Below are 23,680 nucleotides of genomic sequence, written 5' to 3'. Positions count from 1 at the left end.
AGACTTCGTCTCACCTATTTTGGTCATGTTGTAAGAAGGGACCATTCCCTGGAGAAGGATGTCATGCTTGGTAGGGTGGAGGGTTGACGAAAGAGGGGGAGGCCTTCAACGAGATGGATTGACATGGTGGCTGTGATGATGGGCTCAAGTATAGCAGGGATTGTGGGGTTGGCGCGGGATCGGGCAGTGTTTCATTCTGCTGTGCATGAGGTCGCTATGAGTCGGAAATGACTCCACGGCACTTAACAACAACAACAACAACAACTTCAATATTTTATTTATCAATTTGTTCATTCAGTCAGTCAACAACTTTTTATATAAGACTCATGATGCTGTACTAGAAGTGAAAGAACACTGAGGGATTAACATCGAGATATTGGTATGGAATGTTAGAATTTCATTTTAATTCCTGATCCACGATTCTCAAAAGTAGCGTTCTTATCTACAAAAGTGTCTCTTTTGATCTTCTGGGCTATTACAGCAGAAAACTCAAACCTAAGCAAGTTCAGTTTCCTATTTACTAAGCTCCTGTAACACAATGCATATGATACAGGTGGCTTGCCTCCTGCTATCTAGATGCCTGAATTATAATTAAATAAAGTAGAAACAATGAAAATATTAAAATGTAAGTACCTTGAGGCAGGGCGGCTTCTATCTTCTATGTATTTTTCCCTTCCAGAACTTAGCCTGCTGCCGTACACACAGGAAGCATGCAAGAAATGCTGAATTAAGTGCAATTCATTTTGATAGGAGATGAGAGTTAGTTCATGGAGACTGCTCTTAATTTGTTTAAATTTCAAGACGACTTCTGAGTAACATTAAGGAACTTTCTACAAAGATGGATCTTGGAAGATCATTTTAGAAAATGAAGTGTGAAGATACTAAGGGAAAAAGAAGAAGAGGGTTTACCTAACTGCTGTCAAGAAAATAGGTAGACTTAGAAGTTAGGGGAAATGTGAGAGATCACAATGGGCTCACAATGGGCTCATGAAGTCCAGGTTCCATGACAGCTCACTGACAGGTATAGAAGCAGAAGGCTTATATCCAGGTAAGACAGAATTAAAATACTGATCCATCTCTGTGGCTTCCAGCCAAACAGACAGGTGTAAAAGTGAACATTTACACCAGGTAGGTACAGTACTTAGAACAATCAATCATGGGAAGTCAGAAGAGCAGTTTTTATGCAGGGAGATAGCTCAGAGGGCAGGAAAGCATCGGAAAGAAGGACACAGGGGAGAGGTAACCACAGAAAATGGGAAGAGAATTGTTACATTATGGGGACTGCAATCAATGTCATGAAACAAAATGTGTATCAACTCCCTATGGAAAATGAAACTGCTCTGTAAATTTTCACCCCTACCACAATTAAACAAATAAAAAAGGTCCATACTAAAATGCAAATACCACAGAAAAATAACACATTTTAGTTGTAATAGTCATTAGTTGGTTTTTTTTTTTTAATTTAGTCATTAGGCATATGAGTTGAACATTTACCTGAGGTAGATACACTCCTTGGAGAGAAAAACATGGGAGAAAGAAGGGCTGCTTATGCACAGGGAGACAGCTCAGGGGGCAGGAGTGCATGGAGGGATGGACACAGGGAAGAGGTAACTATCAGGAGGAAGTAGGAGGGGAGATGTTGCATTGTGGTAAATTGTGGTCAATGTCATAAGACAAAGTGTATGTGAACTGCTGTATGGAAAGTGTATTTGCTCTGTAAATTTTCACCCAAATCACAATAAAAAAAAAAAAAAAAAAAGGAAAAAAAAATTTAGTCATTAGTACATTTTGGGAAAAGACATATGCTTCCTGATTAGAGATAGAGGTAACACAGTGTTAGTGACTGTAAGAGAAACTACAGTTCCTTAATGAAGCATACAGAAACTTTTTCAATGTTATCTTGTGAATTTAAAAGGCAGTTCAAACATTGAAAAGATGGATCTTGAAGAAAAACCTGAACATGTTATGTCTAGCAAAGTCTGGGGATGGTATTCAGAACAATGAATGAACATTTATTGATTGCTTTATGTAGTACTTAGTAGTTACAAGGAAGGCCAATTTATAAAATCTCATTAATTTCATAATCTCACTAATGCAATGGCATCCATAATCCTCATGTTATAGATGAGTAAATCGATACCAAGGAGGCTAAATACCAAAACAAAAAACCAAACTCACTGCCTCGAGTCAGTTCCGATTCATAGCAACCCCTCCTTGGGTTTTGGAGGCGGCATCTCCACGAAAGTAGATTGGCCAATCTCACACAACCTAAGATATACTGATCATGTAGGCCTCTTTTTCTTTTTTTTTAAAAAAAAAACAAAAAACCAACTTTACTTGATTTTTTAAAGAGGATATTTACAAAGGAGGATACACTCACTCATAGACATTTGTATCAAGAGTTGTAATCTTCCTATGAGTTACCGGATTGCCTTTTTACTCCAAATCAGTGGCTAGGCATATCTGGCACTTCTCTAAATCCTGTTTACCCCTGGAAAAACTGATCCCATCCTTGAACAAGCTACAGTAGAGACTGAGACATGTAACTCTGACTGCAGCAAAGAGGGAGCAGGAGTGGATAAAGGCAGTACTAGGAAGGAGAAGAAGAAGAGGAGGAGCACAGCTTGGGGAGGGACGAACAAGGAACAATAAAAAGTAAAATACAGTCCCCCAAACCGGGAAGGTACGAAATCAAGTAATCAAGTTTTCTGCAGACTGCTTCATGCCAACACTTCCTCTGACATTGTTACTTTTATTCATGATTAAATATGGCCTTCCTACTGATTTCTACATTGAGAGTATGTGGATACAGACAATGTGCCAAATATTTTTCAAAAACGAATAAAAACATTCAGCATAGTTTCTTTGTGAGATATTAAGTCAATGAGCAGAACAAACTGCCCATGCCTCTTTTTCAATTCCAGGAGGCAAAGAATCCTTTCCTTTCATATAGGTCTCCAGAAAATTCCAGTAGTTATGGCAGTATTTGGTAGAGCCCTAATTATATTTCAACTTCAAATTTCACAAGGCTTTTCAATCAATATATGCAGTCTGGTGATCCTCAAAGAAGTCTTGAAAATGGAAATTAAATGTGAAAGAAACTTCTTAAAGATACATTTATATGCCAGTATATCAAGGATTTTATTAATTCCTTACATGAGAAGAAAAAAATATATATATACACATACAGAGAGATACACAAAGATTCATAAAACCTACATATTTGTTTTGTACATCCTGGCCATCACAGGTCATCTTTACATATAAGACAGGTTTAGGGGTTACAGTAGTAAATCTAGAAATAAAGATGTGTTGGCTAGATCCAGAGTTCTAGCTCACAGTATGGTTTTTGAAATGCAAATGATATATTTTATTTGAATGTTTATATTATCAACAATTACATGTGGCATTTTCTAAAGTATGTTTTTTGAAAATTTAAAATCATATTATTAATAAATAAAATTATTATAAAAATTATTGCATTTGGTCACTTGCCAAGTATTTATTGAAGTAAATAAAGATATCATATTCACTACTTAGAATAAGAAACTATTCAAAAATAGTTCCAAAATAAATAATAATAATAACAAAAAACTACTAAAAGTTGAAACAATAACAAAATAAATAAAATTATATTAATAAATTAAGAAAGAAAAAGTTGGGCTCTTAGCCAAACTTTCTCTTAGAAGAGAAAAAGTCTAGCTTCTCAACATGCTGCAAGTTCATGGTCAAATATCTCTCAGGTTTTATTTATTTACTTACTTATTTAAAGTTTCTAGTGATAATTCAAACAGAAGAAACAAATAGTTAAGGAGAAAAATGATGGATATCATTTGGGAAAAAAAAAAAATTCCCTCACAATAGGCCTCTAGGTTTCCTAGGAACAACTAAGAATCTTCAGCATTCACTTCCTGTGGTTAAAAAAACAAAACAAAACAAAACAAAAAAACTTCATGCAACCTGCCAACCCACCACAAAAGCTCAGATGTACAACTTATGAATTAAGGACTGCAAAAAATATACCTGGAATTCTCATCCTACAATTTTAAAACAAGGAAAGACTTTAAGGGTCATTTGATTCAAAAATTTCCAAAGCCACTTTCACAAAACATTATTTTCCTAAACTGCTCTTAAAAGTGTAGAAGTGAGTTTCAATTAAATTTGGGAATATTCTTGGATTGTCATAATACACATTAGGTCATTAATGAAGCTGAGAAGGCTTACACAAAAAGGAAGCAGGATTTTTTTTTTCTTTTTTTAAAAAAAGCAAAACTTAATTTTTATCAAACCTATTTGAGCACAGAACTGTTTTTGTAGCAGATATTTATTAATATCCTGTGAAATTAAGGTTTTACAGAAAACCTCCTTTATGCATTCTGAAGAAACTTTAGTCCAGGCAGGCTGTGTCATTTTCCCGAAGTCATATAATTAGTTGGTAGATAAACTAAAAAAATAGATCTCACCTTTCAAAACCACATTTCAATGCTCTTTCTAGCTGTATGCTCTCTCTCCTATAATACCTATATTCCTTGAAGCATCATAGACTCTAAGAACCACATCTTGGAGATCATCTGCTCCAAAGCCCTCCTGTGTTAAAGGTGGGAAAGCGCAGTCTCAAAACAGTGAAGCAGTTTGCCCAAGGTAACATGTAAAATCAATTCCTGTACTAGAACTAGAGCCTAGCTCTTAATTCTAACACTAGTACCCTTTCCACAACAGCATATTAACTCCTGCAAAGCCAACACTTTTTGCTTTGAGGTAAAGGAGTTATGGACAAGAGGGTTTTCTAGCTATTGAGGATGCAGAAAAAAAAATTATTAAACCATACTTGTGTCAGTAGGTATTTTAAATCAATTAAATAAAATTATCTTTACTTACAAATGTCATCCACTGTGACAGGGAATCAAAGTGTCAAGCTGTTGAACAGGTCATCATCCCTGTCCTGTTGGATGACACCTGTAAATAAAATAAATCTATTTTTGAGTGAGTAGATTTCAAGTCCACTAGATTTAAGATGCATGCAGTTTAAAGCAGAGTAATTTTGAAAATGATTCTTAATTATGTACTGCTGGAGAAAGGTATTTGCCAGTGCCAGCTATTTCACTCTACATATCACTGGCCATTAGCACAAGAAAATCCAGGTAATATGTAATGTTGCCAGAATATAGAGGAAACATGTATCCTAGAGCTGAGAGTTCTCAAGACATTATCTAACTCAGTCTCCTGCCTCTGTGAACAAACGTTCCATTAGGTTCAATAATCGCTAGCCCATGTCAAGTAGTTAAGGGTCTTTAGCTCAAGTCCCCTTGATGTTGAAAAGTGTATACCGAACACATTAGCAAAGATGGTCGTAAGACTGATCAACTCTGAAAGACTCATGCACACATTTTAAAATATTTTACAAATGCTGACTTAGAATATTCTACTACATAAAATGTAATACCAATATTAGATATTTAAATACAAGCATTAATGAAAAGTAACATACACGGGAAATCAACAATAGTGAGAAAATAGGAACTACAGAGTGAAAAGAACAACATTAAACACAGCATGCATTCTGACTACTTTCAAAAAAGAATTTGTAGCTCCCTACAAATTTAAGCATATGAAAAACCATTTTCTGTAGTCTGCAATTTAAAATGTTGGATTTTCCATAGCTACAAAACGCTAATCTAAATAAGATCTGCCAGAAACTAAAATCTGAGTTGGACAATGAACATTCTAACTTTCCATTCTGTACTTAAACAATCCAAGATGGCAAGAAGTATTTGAGGATAATGCTCTGAGGTAATATAGTTCTTAAAATAACATTACTACCAAACTCATAGAGTGCTTACTATGTGCCAAGACTGTCTGAGTGTTTAATACACACTATGTAATTTAATCTTCACAATAACTCAGTTATTGTTATCATTTTACAAATAAGGACATCAAAGCACACAGAAACTAACGTGCCCAAGTTCACTCAGCTGATAAACTGGCAGAACTTGGGTACAACACTATTTGGAAATTGAATCCAAACTTAAAAAACACCACAACTCTGCATTTTTCTAACCTAACAACCAAAGATTCTTGAAAATATAAGAATGCATTAACAGTTACATTGTGGGGAATTATAGTCAATGTCATGAAGCAAAATGTATATGAACTGCTGTATAAAATGAATTTGCTCTGTAAACTTTCATCCAAATCGCAATAATTTTTTTTTAAAGAATACAATAACATAGTCCAGCTAGAACACATAAAATTCCCCCAATGAAATACCATACAATTTAAAACATCAGGAAATTCTCTCACTCTTTTTCTTGGGGATGAAAGTGGAGGAGGCTGGGTATAATTTTTGAAGTGGAACAATCTTAATGGCAAGGAATTAAAACTTGTGATAGTAACCTGAAACGTATCACAATTAAAATACAACAACTGAAAAATTAAATTGTCTTTTCTAATTAGAGAAAAGTAGCTATCTTTTCTTGGTCATATGTTATGTTTCTGACCAAAACCCCTGAACTTTTTTTTCATTAGGGGCTATTTTTCCAATATATTTTTGAAACTGACAAAATAGGAAATAGCTTGGAATACAAAAAATACTTGACACATTTTAAATGAAAAAAAAAATTAGATATATATATACCACAGAGAGTAGACATTAAGAAAAATGCATATGTAAACCACTATGGAGAAGTCAATCTCTTCTGGCAATAATGGCTTTCTTAAAAAGATCTCAAAGAGAGAAAGATAAAGTGTGGTTTCATGGTAGCTTACCCTTTTCTCTGATACCCCATCCTGGCCTGTAGAATCTTTCTCATCATGTGTCTCTTTCAGGACTGGCATATGTTTTTTGTATGCTGGCTCTCTGTTTAAAGTTGTGTATCCTATGTGCTCATAAATTGGGTTTATCGTCATCTTGGCAATATATTCTGCTGCCTTGGTTTCAATATAGAGAGTAATCAATCCATCAGTCACCAGATCGTGGATGGACTCAAAGCGTTTCTCCCCAACAAAGTGCTTTCCATCGTAGTAGAGCCTGAAGTTTCTGGTTTGACTTCCAAATCTGCCTCAATGAAATGGGAAAGATGTTTTTGAGAAAAGTAAGCAAGTGAATTCTTTCTGAAAAAAATTAAAAACTATTGGTCTGTGTGTGTCTTCTTTGTTGGTTTAAATAAGCTGTGGCTAATCTCTGTGAATCATCTGAAAAATATAAAATTAAACTTTTGAACACAAAGAATGAACTAGCAACAACCAGGGATAACAAGACAGAAGCATGCCTACCCTAGAAGGAAAAAAATTGTTCTTATTTATCTTTTCAAGCCATTCCATCATGCCTGTAGAATAAAAGGGGAACAATAAAGCTCATGTGCTATTAGAACATATTCTATATTCTAATAAAGTCAGCACCATGATATATGAAATTCCTATATTGACATTTTTTTCTTTAAGTTGATTGATAAAGATGTACCATGTACATTAGACCCAGTATTCACAGTTTTTATGGGAAAGCTTCAGCCAGGGCTCACCTAAGTGTGATGCCAGCAGTCATTTAAAGTAAAGCTGATTTCCAGAACCTGAGCCCTATAGGGCAAGATGGCACAGAAACACACTTTTGCTGTTTCTGGCCATGGGTCAAGGATTTGCTCTTCTCTTTCAAGCAGTCATTCTTCTGTGTCTGCTTGATAAGTGTGACTAAGAAATGCTTGCAATATATCGGGTACATAAGTCGTAAACTATTGGGCTTTAGAAATTATTTTCTCAGTTTTGGGTCATGCTTTGGAAAAATGGCTAACTTTTATAATCATTTGAGTATTTTGCTTGCAACAGCAAACTTCAGAGACAGATCCAAGTTGGTATGACTAGTAGCATCAATGTCCTTGCAAGAAGATACAGGCCACAAAGTACACTGAATACAATGAAAGTTGACACTAAAAGGCAATTAAGGGCCCACAGTGTCATGGTCTTCTGAAGGCGGCCCCACTAAGCCAAATCCAAACTTAAACAAATCAGAAAGGATAAATTCAATTTCATTCTTAGGAAGTACATGTGCCACATGTTAAAAATACATAGGACATAAAGGAACTAAAACAGAACTTTTTAAGCAAAGTAATTAAATAGGATTGTAAGCTTGTTATGAACAAATATTATTCCAAAAACAAAATAAAAATAAACCAAACACACTGCCATCGAGTTGATTCCAACTCATAGCAACCCCTTTAGGGTTTCCAAGGTGGTAAATCTTTATGGAAGTAGACTGCCCAGTTCTCCTTCCACGGAGTAGCTGGTAGGTTTGAACCACCAACCTTCTGGTTAGTAGTCAAATGCCTTAGGTACTACGCCACCAGAGCTCCTTAATATTATTCTAGTATAGGTTATATTCCAAAGGATAGTAGTTGGAAATTTTCTTAAGATTTCATTTTTTAATATATCCTTTAAAAAGGAAGCATTTTTTTAAAAAATAATAATGGTTTGAGTTATTTCTGCTTCTGTGGTGCAAATTAAACTTTAATAATTATTTAAGCTAGAACCTAACAAAGTATCCATGTGGTAGCTCTTCTAAAGTATAATTTATGCACCTGTCATTTTTTAAAATCAATCAAATTTTGATTTACACTCAAGTGAATTATCCATATTTCACTTTCCCATTCTTGGTTTTCATCCAACTTTAAATTAGATATATTTCTCCGAAGTAAATTTTCATTATAGTGTAAGTCTAAAAAATTAGGACAGCAAAATTTCTACACCAAAGGTAAACACAAGCTTTTTGAATTTAATATACTACTGTAATTATATTATTTTTTGCTAACATATATTATCTGGAAAGTAACTCTATAATGATTTTTCTAAGGTTCATAAAACAAACAGCATTGGTTATTAAGTCCCTTTATATTCTGAGGCATTTCAACGAGGGGTTAGACTATTTCACACCTGCCAAGGTTTATGATTTTATGAGGGAAATTTCCACAATGAATATGGTACTTAAAACTAAAAAACTAAGCAATGGTGTCATGGAGCCCTGGTGGCACAACGGCTAAGCACCTGTCTGCTAACCGAAAGGTCAGTGGTGGTTTGACCCTACCAGTGTCTCTGCAGAAGACCTGGTGATCTGTTCCCATAAAGATGATAGCCTTGGAAACCCTATGGGGCAGTTCTACTCTGAACTATAAGGTTGCTATGAGTCTGAATCAACTCAATAGCACACAGCAACAAGAAGCAATCATATTTTCAATTTTCTCTCAATTGTCCTCTGAAATCTGAGAATCACAGGGAACACAGGATGTGAAGGAAAGGTGGTGGAATTGGCTTCACCTAGGCTGGGATGCTTAGTTTGAAAGAGTAAATAGAGTCTAGGCTTAGATTTCCTAGTGACTTACAATGGAGCTATTGCTAATCCATCCAAGAAGAGGACTTTCTACTACCACTAGGGTCCAGGGCAAAAAGGTTGCCCATTTCTCTGTCTCAGCTCCATGACTTCAAGAGATATTAGCCATGATTTCCAATTCCTCCTCAGCCTACACTTCAACTCTGATCTCCTAGTCCAAGCAAACTTCCAGTCTTAAGGAAACTGATCAGATAACTAAATAACTCATAATATGGTTTGATTAAAACCTCAGAGGACATGAAAATGAACTTCCATTTTAGAATTATGATTGATATTTTTTAGAAAATTTGCATTATTTTAATTAAAGGAACTGTAGGATTTCTCTACTCTGAACCAGGACTCTCTTACTTAGGACGTTACATGAAAAACAGCATCATATCATAGAATGCCAATGACCTCTCTCTTTGCTCAAAGTAAAAGGCATATATTATATATTGTTGAACTTTGTGCAATGAGAAGCAGATGAAGAGGACAGAAAATCTTTGAGAAAAGTGGGAAATTAATGTGTCTACTCTATGTGAGAATAAAGGTGGCATGCCAAGTGTGAGGGCAAAGAAAGAATCCTTCCTTATAAGAGTTTAGCATTTAGAGATTGTCATGTATTCAATAAATACTTATCAGGACTACAAGGTACTCTGCTTGATAACAGGCAGTTCATAATAAGGGTCCTGTCCCCTTGCTAACCCCGATGGGAAAGCAAAATAAAACATAAAACCACATCAATACAAAGACAGCAGGAAATGAATTTTTACAAATTTATCTTTATTTTTTCAAAAACATTACACAAATGTGCCTAATTGTTTTGATATCGAAAAGTTAGATTTCTTTAAAGTGATTTATAAAACTAAGTGAAATCAGTACATTCATTATACGATGAAGGCCAAAGGACTCACATGCTTAATGAAAGAGCTTATACATAAGATTACACAAACTTCCGTAAGATCTCAGAGCTACTTCTTGTACCCAAATACAAAAAGCACCCGTGCAGTCTTGAAATAGGCAAGGGGCAGGCAGGTGTGGGTCTTAAGTGTTTAACAGAAAAGCCTTTGGCTGTGGCATCGGATATCTGAGTTTAAATTCTGGATCTGCCACTTCCTAGGTGGATGATGTTGGGAAATCTTTCTTCAGATTCCACATCAAGAAAACAGGAACATCACCTACATCACATGGTTGTGGTAATTAAATCAGACTTTTTAAGTGAAAGTGAAGTGTACAATAGGCTCAATGAATGGTAGTTCCCTTCCCTTCTCCCTCTGCTAGCTTAAGCCTCTGCAGAGAATGAGTTACCAAACCATAAAGCCAAAATAGAAAAGATATGTGATAAATATGCATTGAAGACGGTTGAATAACTGGTAATAAATACTATCAATAAATCAACATCTCTGCACTAGTTTATTTCATAGTTAACAAAAGTGGGGCTGCAATGGAGTGCCAAGAAGGGAAGAGGAGATAAATAGAGGGAATCTCCCCACAGTACCCTGAGAGTTAGGTATTTCTGAATTCAAAGGAGAAAAGTTAGGAAGTACACTAATATTTAAAGCAGGACATAATATTAAATGGTTTTAGTGACAGCCACTGTGTTCCAGACTGCAGTGTACTGAGTTGTGAACATTTAAAGCTAACCCATTTCCCTCCATTTTATAGGAGAAATTTCTTATCATCTTTTCCTATTTGTATTATTTGCCTCTACCCTTGCTCTTTAATAGCTGCCCAGTCAAGTTTAATGCTTGAAACTGTATAGGCCCAGCTCTCACTTAGGTAGAGTTCAGCAAGATGAAAATTAATTTTTTCCAACATGGTAGACATTGTAGTTAACAAGCAGAAAAGAAAGATTGGGATAATCTGCTTTGAATTGTACTACTGGACATAATTACCACTTTCTAAAAAGAATGCCTGTTCACTCCTTAAAAAGCTGTTTAATGTCATGCCCAGCTGCATTCAGATGAATTTTCAAATACAACAGCAAACTTTAAAAAGTAAACAAAACCCTTACTGTCATCCTTTCTGTATTTTAGCAAGTGAATTGTACTCATAAAAATTCAGCCTAGAAATTCAAAATGATGAAAATATGTAAAAGAAATAGCCTTTGGAATTACTTTTTTCAAAAAAAAAAAAAAAAACCCAAGAATTAGTTATGATTTGAGGGCAAAGTACTTGAAATTATCTCTTCAAAGGAAAGCTCCAAGCTAACAGATGTTTTCTGTTAACAAACAGAAAATAAAACATATACACACATTTGTCTAAGTTAACAGTAAAATGTCAGATGTATTTCCAGCAACCAACATATCAAAACAGTTTCTCATAAATATATATTTGTATATTGTTTACCAAAGTCAAAGAAGCTAATCTAAAGATGAAATACAGTATTTTATAAATTCATGTACTTATAAACATACCCTTGGGAGGAAGGTTAAAATAGAGCCAAAAATATATGATGAGGCATTGATTAGATAATTACAAAATTAATTTATGTAAATACTATGAAGGATAAGGAAGATAGAATATAGCTATATACAATTCTTAAATTTTTTTCTCCTTCTAAAATTTCATTTGGATACTACTTTGCTCTATTTGTTCTGCATTGTCATATAATTTGGGATGATAAAATGGGGTGAAAGTATTATGAACTCATGATGATACTCCCTTTGCAGAATAAATCATCTTCATGCTATGGAAATACTACCTTAATTCACTAAATAATTTATTTTATAAAGGAATTTTAACATAATTTGTTCCTTTGACCAGTAATGCCTTTAAAACTACAATAAGATAACATGACATGACATTATTTACATATATAGAGTTAGGACTTCTGGTCAAAGATGGCAGACTGAAAATACTCATCTTCTCTACTACATGAAACTCCTAAAATAACAATTACAGAATTTTTTTTAAAAGAAAGGTATAAATAAGCCCATATGCATAAATGATTTAGGAAAGAGCTGCAATAAAAGTTTGGAAGCTGAGAAGCAGAAGAAATGATGATAACTCCCTTAGAAGAACTAAGATAACTGAATCTTAAGTCAGTAGTAGGGAAATCAAGAAGGAAACCAGTTTGTACTAACTAAACCTCCAAAGATTTTTGTGGCACCAGGTACCTCTGAAAAAAGACCTGATATAAAAAGATTAGTTGAAAGTCTGTTTAAGAAGCAACTCCCTATGTCTTCAATGTCATCACTTCCTTGCCCTGGTAGAAGACTTAGGGTTTGTTTTAGATAGGGTCAAACAGGGAGATTCTGACCTGAGGAACACCAGGCATGAACATACTCCTGAACCTTCACAAAAGAGAACAAAACAAGAACAGGTAGAACAAAGTTTGTCAGAACTCCGGAAACCAATCAAAAGGTTACAACAAAGCGAACAGTGAATCAAGAGGAAAGTTTCGTACTCCCCTGCACCTCCACTCCCCAGCTTGGCATGGCCACCTTATTGTACATATGGTATACAAGGCACTGGCCTACACTTCCAGAGAGAGAGACTACTCTCTGGTTCTATATGGAGAGCAGACTTTATTCACCATTTTGTGTGTTTATGTTCTGGCCTGTCTGAGGGCTGACTAAAGGACTGAAGCAAGGTGCTTGTTTCACTTTGGCCTGTCTCCAAGCTCACACAGGGCTGAGGGGCAGCAGAAAACAACTTAAGGCTAGAATCTGTAGCGGCTGAGGGCTACAATAATAATAAGAGGATACAATAGATCTGGAAAGGAGAGAGTTTCTTTTGGAAATTAAGGCTTTCAAAAGCACTGTGTATACAGGGGATTGAGAAATCCATACAAATGCCCAGGGCAAAATGTATACTCAAAAACTACCTGCAAAAACCATGCATTCACATTGGGCTGGTTTGTAGGCTCAGTGCAAGCCAGGCTAAATGTTAAAGGAGGGCCCAGTACAGGGTCAACTAGCAAAGAGGCTGTTCCCCCCCCTCTGGCATTCAAGAAAATCTGTCAAAACACAGCTAACCACACATTAAGGAAAAGATACCTCATTGTCCACACACATCCAGAAAGGCAGACTCTGCAAAAACAGGGGACGTAAGTAGAAACAATTGAAAAACAAAAAACAGTAAACCCTGAGGAAGTGGAGGAATTTGATTTCCAGAGTCACCACACTAACATATTCAAATACAAAATTTTCAACACACAAAAAAAAAAAACAAGAAAAGATGGCCTATTCAAAAGAACAAAATAAAGAAACAAATGCTATCCCTGGAGAATCCCAGATAATGAACTTATTAGAAAAAGACTAAAACAACATTATTAAATATGCTCAAAGAGTTATGGGAAACCACAAAGAGCTAAAGGAAGTCAGGAAAACAATGCATGAACAAAATGAGAGTATCAATAAAGAGAAATTGTAAAAAGGAAGCAAACAGATACTAGAGCTGAAAAGCACATTAACTGAATGAAAAATTCACTGAAGAGATTCAACAACAGATTTCAGCAGGCAGAATGAATCAGTAAACTTCAAGACAGGACAATTGAAATCATGAAGCTTGAAAAGCAAAAAGGAAAAGAATCAAGAAAAGTGAACAAAGACTATGGGACTTGTGGAACACTATCAAGCAGATCAACATGTACATTATGAAATTTCCAAAGGGAGGAAAGACAGGGACAGAAAGACTATTTGAAGAAATAATGGCTGAGAACTCCCCAAATTTGAAGAAAAACATGGATATATATCCAAGAACTCCAAGTAGGATAAATTCAAAGAGACCCACACTGAGACACACTGTAATCAAACTCTCAAAAAGCAAAGAGAGTGAATCTTTAAAGTATCAAAAGAGAAGCAAATCATCACATAATAGGAATCCTTAAGATTAACAGCCAATCTCATTAGAAATAATGGAGGTAAAAGGCAGTGGAATGACATATTTAAAGTGCTTAAAGAAAAGAACTGTTAACAAGTAATTTGGCAACACTGTACTTCAAACATAAGGGTGAAATTTAGACATTTCCATATAAACAAAATCTTACCATGAGACTTGCTCTATAAGAAATGCTAAAGGAAGTCTTTCAGGTTTGATATGAAAAGACACTAGACAGTAACCTGAAGCTGTATAAAGAAAACAAGGTCTTCGGTAAAGGCAATTTCATGGGTAAACACAAAGTTCATTTACTATAATTTTTTGATTTATAATTCTATTTGTTATGGCCTATATTATTTAAAAGAAAAGTGCATAAAATAATTATAAATTTATGTTACCACGCACACAATGTATAAAGATGTCATCTGTAACAACATAAAGGGGGAAAAGGGGTGGTATAAAAAGAGTTTTTGTACATTATTGAAATTAAATTGCTATGAATTTGAATGAGGTTGCTACAATTTTAGGATGTTAAATGTAATTCTCCTGGTAACCACTAAGAAATTATCTATAAAAATATACACAGAAGAAAATCAAAATGGTTTACTATAAAAAATTGACTAAACACCCAAGTGGAAAGAACTAGGGGACAAAAAAGTTATAAAACACACAAAAAAGCAAAGAACAAAATGACAAAAGTAAGTTCTCTTAATAGAATATTATTCAGCCCTAAAGGAAGATGGGGCAATCTACCTCTGTAGTGATTGTTGTTGTTGTTGTTGTTATTTGCCATCGAGTCGGCCCTGACTCATAGCAACCCCTCCTTGGGTTTCCGAGGCAGTATCACTACGGAAGTAGGAATGCCCAACCTTCCTTCCGAGGAGTGGCTGGTGGGTTTGAACCGCCAGCCTTAGTGATACTGCCTCGGAAACCCAAGGAGGGGTCGCTATGAGTTGGGTCCAACTTGACGGCACACAACAACAACAACAAAGAGAAATACATGCTACAATATGGATGAAATTTGAAAACATGCTATGAAATAAGTCAGTCACAAAAAGACAAATATTGTATGATCTTACTTATATGAAATACCTAGAATAGGCCAATGCATAAAGACAAATATTTATTAGAGGTTACGTGAGACTGTGAGGGAGGGGTGAATGGGAAGTTATTGCTGAATGGGTACTGAGTTTCTGTTTGGAGTAATAAAAAAAACTTAGAAATAAACAGTAGTGATGTTTGCACAACATGGCAAATTAATGTCAATTAATTTAAAAATGGTTAAAAAGGGAAAAAGCCTATAGTAAAAAATCATGTTTGAATTATTTAATATCAAAATATTTTATTTAAAATCAGGAAAGAGAGGTTCGGCAAGGGTAACTTTCAGCAAACGGCTATTAGAACTCTTAGGAAACTGTTCAAAGCCCTAATAGGAGCAGTCAATCTGTAGCTTAGAGGACCACCACAACTGAGAGCAGAAGCAGAGCCAAAGGCGAACACAACTGCCCGTAACAAGAGCAGATGGGGAGCACAAGGAGGGTGGACACTCACTCAGAAGATGACAAGAACCACAGGGCAGCTATTTCAGCCTGGGGATAACATGAGACATTCATAGGAGACCTGTTCTACTAGACAGAGAAGACAGGACAATTTAGGGGAGGAAAAAAAGACAAATCAGAGGAAATATGCACTATATTTAATAAGATAAGCAAAAGGAAATATGTACAAAAAATACATAAAATAAGAGTTGTTCAGTGAAAGGAGGATATAAATTAGGAGTCCCAAAAGGAAGATCCAATGAGACAAATTAATAATCACTCTTCTCTCACAGCAAATCCAAATACATCTCTTTGTACAAGGCAAAATAAGTATTTACCCTTAATGTGCATACTGAACACGTTGCTATTTGAAAAATTATTCCAATTCATGCCAAAAGAGGTTTCTGGAATCTGGGAGATTTTCATACAAGTATTAATTATACACACGCAATGTTTCGATTTTCCCCACAGCCTAACTCACAAGTAATTGCAGTTTGTTTTTATTGACAGAGAAAAACTAAAGGTTTATTTATATTTTCAATCAGTAGAGGATACATGTGAGTATGGTTAAAACACAGACATTTAAACATTTCTGGAGTACAGGGAAAACAAAAACTTCAACTAATTAAATACAACACCTATACTAGACTCTAAAGCAGTATCTATAGATGCTTACATGATATTTATGAAGTTTTCAACTACCTTCTGCTTCATTTTTTTTTTATCTTAAAGAATTGAAGAATGAAAAAGTCACAAAGTCCAAAAATTTTTTTTAAATCAATTCATTTAATATTAGATCTACATATGTTCATTATCAGCCCCAGTAGAGTATAAAAAGCCTAGTTCATATTCCAGGGATAGAAATAGATAATACATAACTCATTAGCTTCTCTGTATATCAGCTATGCTACTTCACTAAAGTATATTCATGATTTTAATGTTAATATGACATTTACAGTGTAGATAAAATATAATTTATACCATTATAGCTGTATATTATGTGTATGGTTGGTGAAATCCATTATAATTTAACCAGCTGAGTTTGAAATTTGACAAACAGGCATTTTGAAGATTTACTGATATACAGAATTAATTACAATGGTGTTAGAAACAGGAAAACTGGAAGCATCAACACATAGAACTATCAAAGGTTACATAAAAGTTTGATGCAGGGTAGAAAAGTGGAGGATGGAGAAGAAAAACAGAAAAAAGAAGGATTTCTTGTCCCACCTTCTACTGGTGTCTTCTGGCAAATTCTAAAATTGGTATATTCTGAAATCTGTTTGTTCTAGCAAAGTCTGGCTACAAAAAGGTTGGATATGCCTTTAGAACCTCAAGCTCTTTCTTATTTAAAATAGGTGTCCAGTTTTTTAAATCCACTGGGATTCAGAGTGTGAACAGATAGGAGTATTACTGAATAAACAGTATCATAACCACATTGTATCCTTACTGACTATACATTATAATCTAAGGGAAAATGCACCCATTGTTCTGTTGAAGAGTTATATTTTTAAATGCTTACATTTTAAATGGCTGTATAAAAAACAAGTTGCTGTCAAGATGATTCTGACTTATGACAACCTCATGTGTGTAGGATGGGAAACTGTGCTCCATACAGTTTTCAATGGCTAATATGTCTCAGAAATAGATCACTAAGCTTTTCTTCCACAGTGTTTCTTGGCGGACTAGACTCTAACCTTTCTATTATGTTCTATGGTATTCTGTGAGATGTCACTAAGTGCTATCCAGAGTCAAAAAAAGTCAGGGAACTACAACAACAACAATAATAATTTAAACATCAGGGAAATGCTGGATTATAGAAAGTTGGGCAATTTATTAGTTTTTGTGTTCACATATGTATTCATTTTGTTTTAAAGCAAAACTTCTCAGAGTCTTTAAAACTTCTCAGAGATACAGTGTCAATCTTACTTCTGCAATATTTATTAATATCTTGAAGAACATACTCCATAGAATATACTTCAGTAAATACTTACCTTATATCATATCATAATAAATTGGTGGTGAATTAAAAAGTTAACTGTATAAAATACAACATAAAGTCTAAAACAGAATCAGTGAACTATCAAATTTCTTGTAGGTGGTGTTTTCCAGGCTAAAGAAGAATGGAATGAATCATTAAGGAAAAAAGCCACCAAAGGTTAACACTATAAAAATTTAAATATTTGTAAGTCAAAGACCAACAAAAGCAGAAAAAAATTCACACTAAATACAACAAAGGGCTGTTATATATAATATATAAGGAGCTCTGGTGGTGCAGTGGCTAAGGCTTTGGCTGCTAACCAAAAAGTCACTGGTTTGAACCCACCAGCTGCTTTGCGGATGAAAGAAGAGGCAGTCTGCTTCCATAAAGATTTACAGCCTTGGAACCCCAAGGGGGGTCGTGAGTCAAAATTGACTTCATGGCAGTGAGTTTTCTTTTGGGGTGTGTGTGTGTGTGTCTGTAGGAGCTCTGGTGGTAAAGTGCCCAAGGCACTTGACGGTTAACCAGAAGGCTGGAGGTTCAAACCCACCAGCCACCCCTTGGAAGGAAGACTGGGCAATCTTCTGTAGAGATACTGCCTTAGAAACCCAAGGAGGGATCACTATGAGTTGGAAGCGACTTGACGGCAGTGAGTGAGTTATACAAAAAAAATTATTATTTGTCTTGGGATAGTGAAACTACAGGCAATTTTTTCCTTTTGTTATTTTTCTGAAAATGTGAAAATGTGAGTGAGTTATACTATTTATTTACACACATTTATTTACATATCTGTGTGTGTAAATAAAGAGTTTAATGGACATGAACAGGTCACTAAGAGAAAATAAGCCAGTTACTTTCTTGTGTGTGTTCACCATTGCACTCTCTGGCTGTCTTGCCAATGAAACCAAAAAGAATTCAAACTTGGGTCATGTAACAGCTCGGCTTAAACCTGAGCCATGGCTCCCACAGCTCTTAGAACAGACAACAAAATCCTTACTAACACTGCCTACAGAAAATAGATCATGCCGCCTCATTCATCCACTCTCCAGCTCACTCTGCACACCAGCCACAGCCTTCTTTCAGTCTGGGGACATTTGCAGCTCACTCTTTCAGGTGCTGGTTCTTCTACTAACGTAGCTCTCTCCTTTAGCCACTCATTTTAATTCTCTTCCCTTAGTTTACTCTGATCCATCCTTCAGATCTCAGCTGAGACTTCGCTTTTTCAGAAAACCTTTCCTGACTGCAGTTCCATAGCTCCATATCAGATCCCCATTTTACTGTCATAGCTCCCTCAGTTTATAAGTTTATATTCGTGGGACCATTTGATAAACATCTAACTCTTTACTACTTGATAAACTGTAAACTCAAAAGGAAAGGGATTTTGTCTGTTTTGTTCATCCTTGTATCCCAGCACCCATAAGAGTATCAATAATACACTTTTCTAAAAAGAAAGCAACAGTTAACAAAAAACACATAGAAAAAAATTATTATTTGTCTTGGGATAGTGAAACTACAGGCAATTTTTTCCTTTTGTTATTTTTCTGAAAATGTGAAAATGTGAATTTTAAAAAAATCAGAAGATCACACTTCACCTTTATAAAGGATTAATTCAAACAGCAAATTTCCCACATATTTATTGACATGGAAAATGTTCATGATATATGGCTAAGTGAAAAGAGCAGATTATACAATAATGTACTTGGTATGAAACCACTTTTGTATAATCCAGGAAAGTCCTAGAATTTCATACATCTAAATTTTAACAGTGTTTATCTTTAGGTAAGGAGCTCTGGTAGCGTAGTGCCTAAAGGCACTTGACTGCTAACCAGAAGGCTGGCAGTTCAAACCCACCAGCCACTCCTTAGAAGGAAGATGGGGCAATCTACTTCTGTAGTGACACTGCCTTGGAAACCCAAGGAGGGGTCGCTATGAGTCACGTCCGACTTGACGGCACATAACAACAACAATCTTTAGGTAGTGACATTTAGAGGTGATTTTTTTTTTCTTTGTGCTGTTTTACCTTTTTAAAATGCTTTTATATAATACATGTGTTAGAGGAAAACTAGGTAATTTCTTTAAACAGGTGCATTTACAATATGGTTTTATTTGTGACACATTTTCAGGAACATGTCTATTTTTTTCCAAGTAAAGGGTGCCTACTTACATTAAACTACCCCCTACTGGGTCACATCAATTATTTTCAACAGTTTGTTTCATGAAAGCATATCTGAGTGTCCTTCACATCCACTGAAATTACTTACATGAAGCTTTTTTAAAGCTTATGTTACTGATAACATACTACATTTTAAAGTAAACTATGCTATCTTTTTTTACTGATATCAATTATCTGTTATTACACGGCTACTAAATTCTACTGTTTGTCATCAAGTGTGTTATCATTTATTCCTATATTCAGAAAATTTCCCAAAAAGTAATTCATAACCTTAACTAAAAGAAGCAGAGAAACATTTTTGAAAAATTATTCTACAGAACATTATTTTCCATTTATGCCAATTGCACAACAAGAAGGTTTGCAGGAAATGAAATGAAACCATGGTAACCAACTAAACCTATCATGAGCTATCAGATCAAAAGAACACATAGTACATTACACTTCACCGCCTACCCACAGCATAATTCTGCCCTAGTTCCTTTTAATCCTTCTTCCTAAACATGAAAAAAGCTTTCAACCAATTTTCATAATTTAAAAATGTGAAAGCCCATTTACCAATATCAACTATGATGTCCTGGCTTTCTCCAGGAACACTTTGGCTGAGTTCACTTTAAAAGTGAACCTAATATTCTCAGATTCAATTAGGAATTGTTGGTTCTTTTCAATCGCTATCAAAATATGGATTTTTTACTTCAATGAATTTAGTCATTTTCTAATATACAGCAATAGTTTCTTCATACTAAATCTTTGCTTCACAGCTGTAAGGATTAAATAACATTCTCACAGGCATCACTTGCTTAATAGAATCTGATCACCATTCTAAACTCAGCCATGATAAATCAAAACTGCATTTACAGGATACGGAGGAGTCCTATTTTACCATCCTGTTGTCCATTCTATCACCTATCATCAACCCCATCATAGGCACTTAAGCTAAATTCACAGAATCTGGCTCAACAGACTCTTGAACCACCAACCATCACTTAAAACTAAATAAATAAGGTAATGACGGCTTTTGTCAAGTACTAGCTCCTCAGAAGGAAGGTTAGGCAATCTACTTCCATAGTGATACTGCCTCAGCAACCCAAGGAGGGGTCGCTATGAGCCGGGTCTGACTTGATGGCACATAACAACAACAACAACAACAAGCTATTTATTACACAACTGAACAGCCAGGCAGACAATAGGGCAAACTTCTGCAAAGACAGAAAGATCACCTTTCCTGTTTTTGTGAGCCATCACTTAATAATAATCATTTAAAGTAAGATACAATATACATACATGCCAGAAAAATATATGTATATTGTAAAAATGAAAAATTTCTGGAAGGCTAGATAAAAATTGTGAACAGTGTTATCTCTACAAGTCAGTGGTGGGAGAGTACTGTAATTTATCACTATATACACATTTGTTTTCTTTGAATTTCTTTTTTTACCAGGTTAAAAGTATTGTTTTGATAATCAAAATAAAAATGTAATCAGTGACATGCATGCAAATATGCTTTATTTTTTATGGTGGCTTTTCTTTATGATATGTTATGCAAACTTACTATAAAATTATTTTTTAAGTACAAATGATTACCAAATATTTTTACAATGGAATTCTAGTTTAAATCATGAAACATTAAATACTCTTAATTTGGCACCTCTTCTCTCTCTCTTTTTTTTTTTTTTGAGTGAAAAGTTTACCCTACAGAGATAGTTGGAGTAAATCTCACCCTTTAAGCAAAGGTTTATCTGCTTTTTAAAAATGATAATGTGTGATAACTTAAAAACCCACAAAACTCATTAATTTAAAAGGAGAGTTTATCCTTGAGTCTAATCCTTGTCAAATTAAATAAAATGCTGCATGACTGATTATTTTTTGTTGTTGTTTCTATCATGTTCCATTTCTTCTTTCTTAGCTTTTTTGTTTGAGCCAGTTAAGACTCAGTTTCCTCATCTATAAAATGGGAAAAATAATAGTATCTACCACATGAGTTTCTTTTGAAAATAAATCTGAGTTTTGAAAACTGTATGCCATGAGTAGAAGATACAGGTGTACCAAATATCAAACCTGTCCAGCCCTTTTGGAGATCGGGAAGAGTATGAAGCAGCTGTAGTCCTTGGGTGAGTCAACCCTGGCCATGGTCAATCTCATGTGTACCATACAACATCATTTTCTATGTGTGTAATAACATGACAAATGTTGGAAAATACTAAAAATTCACATAAAGTATTTACCATAGTGTCTTATAATATAATATTCATGAAATGTTAACTATTGTTAAATTTATAAAACTGTTAGTAAGTCTATTAATAAAATATTTGGTATGCCAAATCATTCACAGGTAAGGAGTCACATTATCAAGACATTCTGGGGTTCTATCTAGTTGCCAAAAACTAGACTGTCGTAAATACAGAGAATCTAGTATGTTTCCTATTGCACCTGAGTACATACACAAGTCAGATTTCTGTTTTCCTTTGCAACGCAGGTAATCAATGCCAGTGAGTCATCCTGCTCATAGCAAACTTTCCTGTTGATTAGTCCAAAATGTACTTGAAACTCAACCCCAACTTAAACGAAATGTTGAACTGAATGTGGCCTAAGCCATGCCTTAAAAATAAAACCAACAAAAATATCTTGAAATCAGTTTTTAAAATATCTATCTTCTGCTTTAAACTCATTGCTAGGTACACAGACTATTGAGGGGCAACTACAGTTAGGACAGACAAAACCAAAAAAAAAACAAAAAACAAAAAAAACCCAGCCTGAGGATAAAAAGTTTTAAAAATGAAGCACCATTAAAGAGGAACATGCAAATCAAAACCACAAGATGCCACTTAACACCCACCAGAATAGGGTGACAGTTACTTTTATGTGTTACTTGGCTAGGCTATAAACTCAAAAAATACCAAACTCACTGCTATCGAGTCAATTCTGACTCATAGTCACCCCCTTTGGGTATCCAAGGTGGTAAATCTTTATGGAAGTAGATTCCCCAGTCTTCCTTCCGCAGAGTGGCTGGTGGGTTTGAATCACCGACCTTCTGGTTAGCAGTCAAATGCCTCAGGCACTATGCCACCAGAGCTCCTTTGGCTAGGCTATAGAACCCAGGTATTGTGTGAAAGGAATTTTTAGATAGTTAACATCTATAATCAGTTGACTATAAATAAAAAGATTATCCTGAATAATGTGGTTGAGCCTGATTCAATCAGTTGGAAGGCCTTTGGAGCAAAACTTGTTTTTCAATGGGAAATTTTATAGATGTTTATAATAAAAATATTATTAAGGCACTCTGGTGGTGTAGTGGATAAGGCCTTTGGCTGCTAACCAGGACAGTGGTTCAAATCCACCAGCCACTCGGCAAAGGAAGATAAGGCAATCAATCTACTTCTGTAAAGATTTACAGCCTCAGAAACCCAGTGAGGGTTGCTTTGAGTTGGAACTGACTTAATGGCAATGAGTTTGTTTTTTTGGTTTTTATAATTAAAATGACAGATAATAAAAGAGTTAATGAGGATATGGAAAAACTGGAATCCTCATACATTGCTGGTGGGAGTATAACACGGTGTACACAATTTGGAAATCAATTTGGCAGCCACTCAAAACGTTAAACATTGAGTTATCATGAAAATCAGTTGCGGTTGAGTCAATCGCCACTCGTGGAGACCCCGTGTATGTCAGTCAGAGTTTACACTGTTCCACAGGGTTTTCAATGGCTGAGTTCTAAAAAATGGTCAGGGCTATCTTCTTCTTCTTTTAAAAATATATTTTATTGAAATATAATTTATGTACAGTGAAATGCATAAAACTAAAGTGACATGGTCAAT

The 23,680-nt window shown here is 35.0% G+C and overlaps 1 protein-coding gene across 1 annotated transcript in view; it reads right to left on the bottom strand.

Moving 5' to 3' along the window:
• The window catches only part of CHN1 (chimerin 1), a 146,905-nt gene that overhangs the window by 94,594 nt on the left and 28,631 nt on the right, over window positions 1-23,680 (bottom strand). Inside the window, exon 3 of the mRNA XM_007939849.2 lies at window positions 6,766-7,054. Within this exon, the coding sequence (XP_007938040.2) occupies window positions 6,766-7,054 (289 nt within the window). The remainder of the gene's footprint in view (window positions 1-6,765; window positions 7,055-23,680) is intronic.

The sequence above is a fragment of the Orycteropus afer genome, unplaced genomic scaffold, assembly GCF_000298275.1.
Source record: "Orycteropus afer afer isolate SDZICR_OR568_19922 unplaced genomic scaffold, OryAfe1.0 scaffold00001, whole genome shotgun sequence".
Taxonomy (NCBI): Eukaryota; Metazoa; Chordata; class Mammalia; order Tubulidentata; family Orycteropodidae; genus Orycteropus; species Orycteropus afer.
The sequence above is the reverse complement of the archived record's forward strand: the minus strand, read 5'-3'. Positions and strand labels throughout refer to the sequence as shown.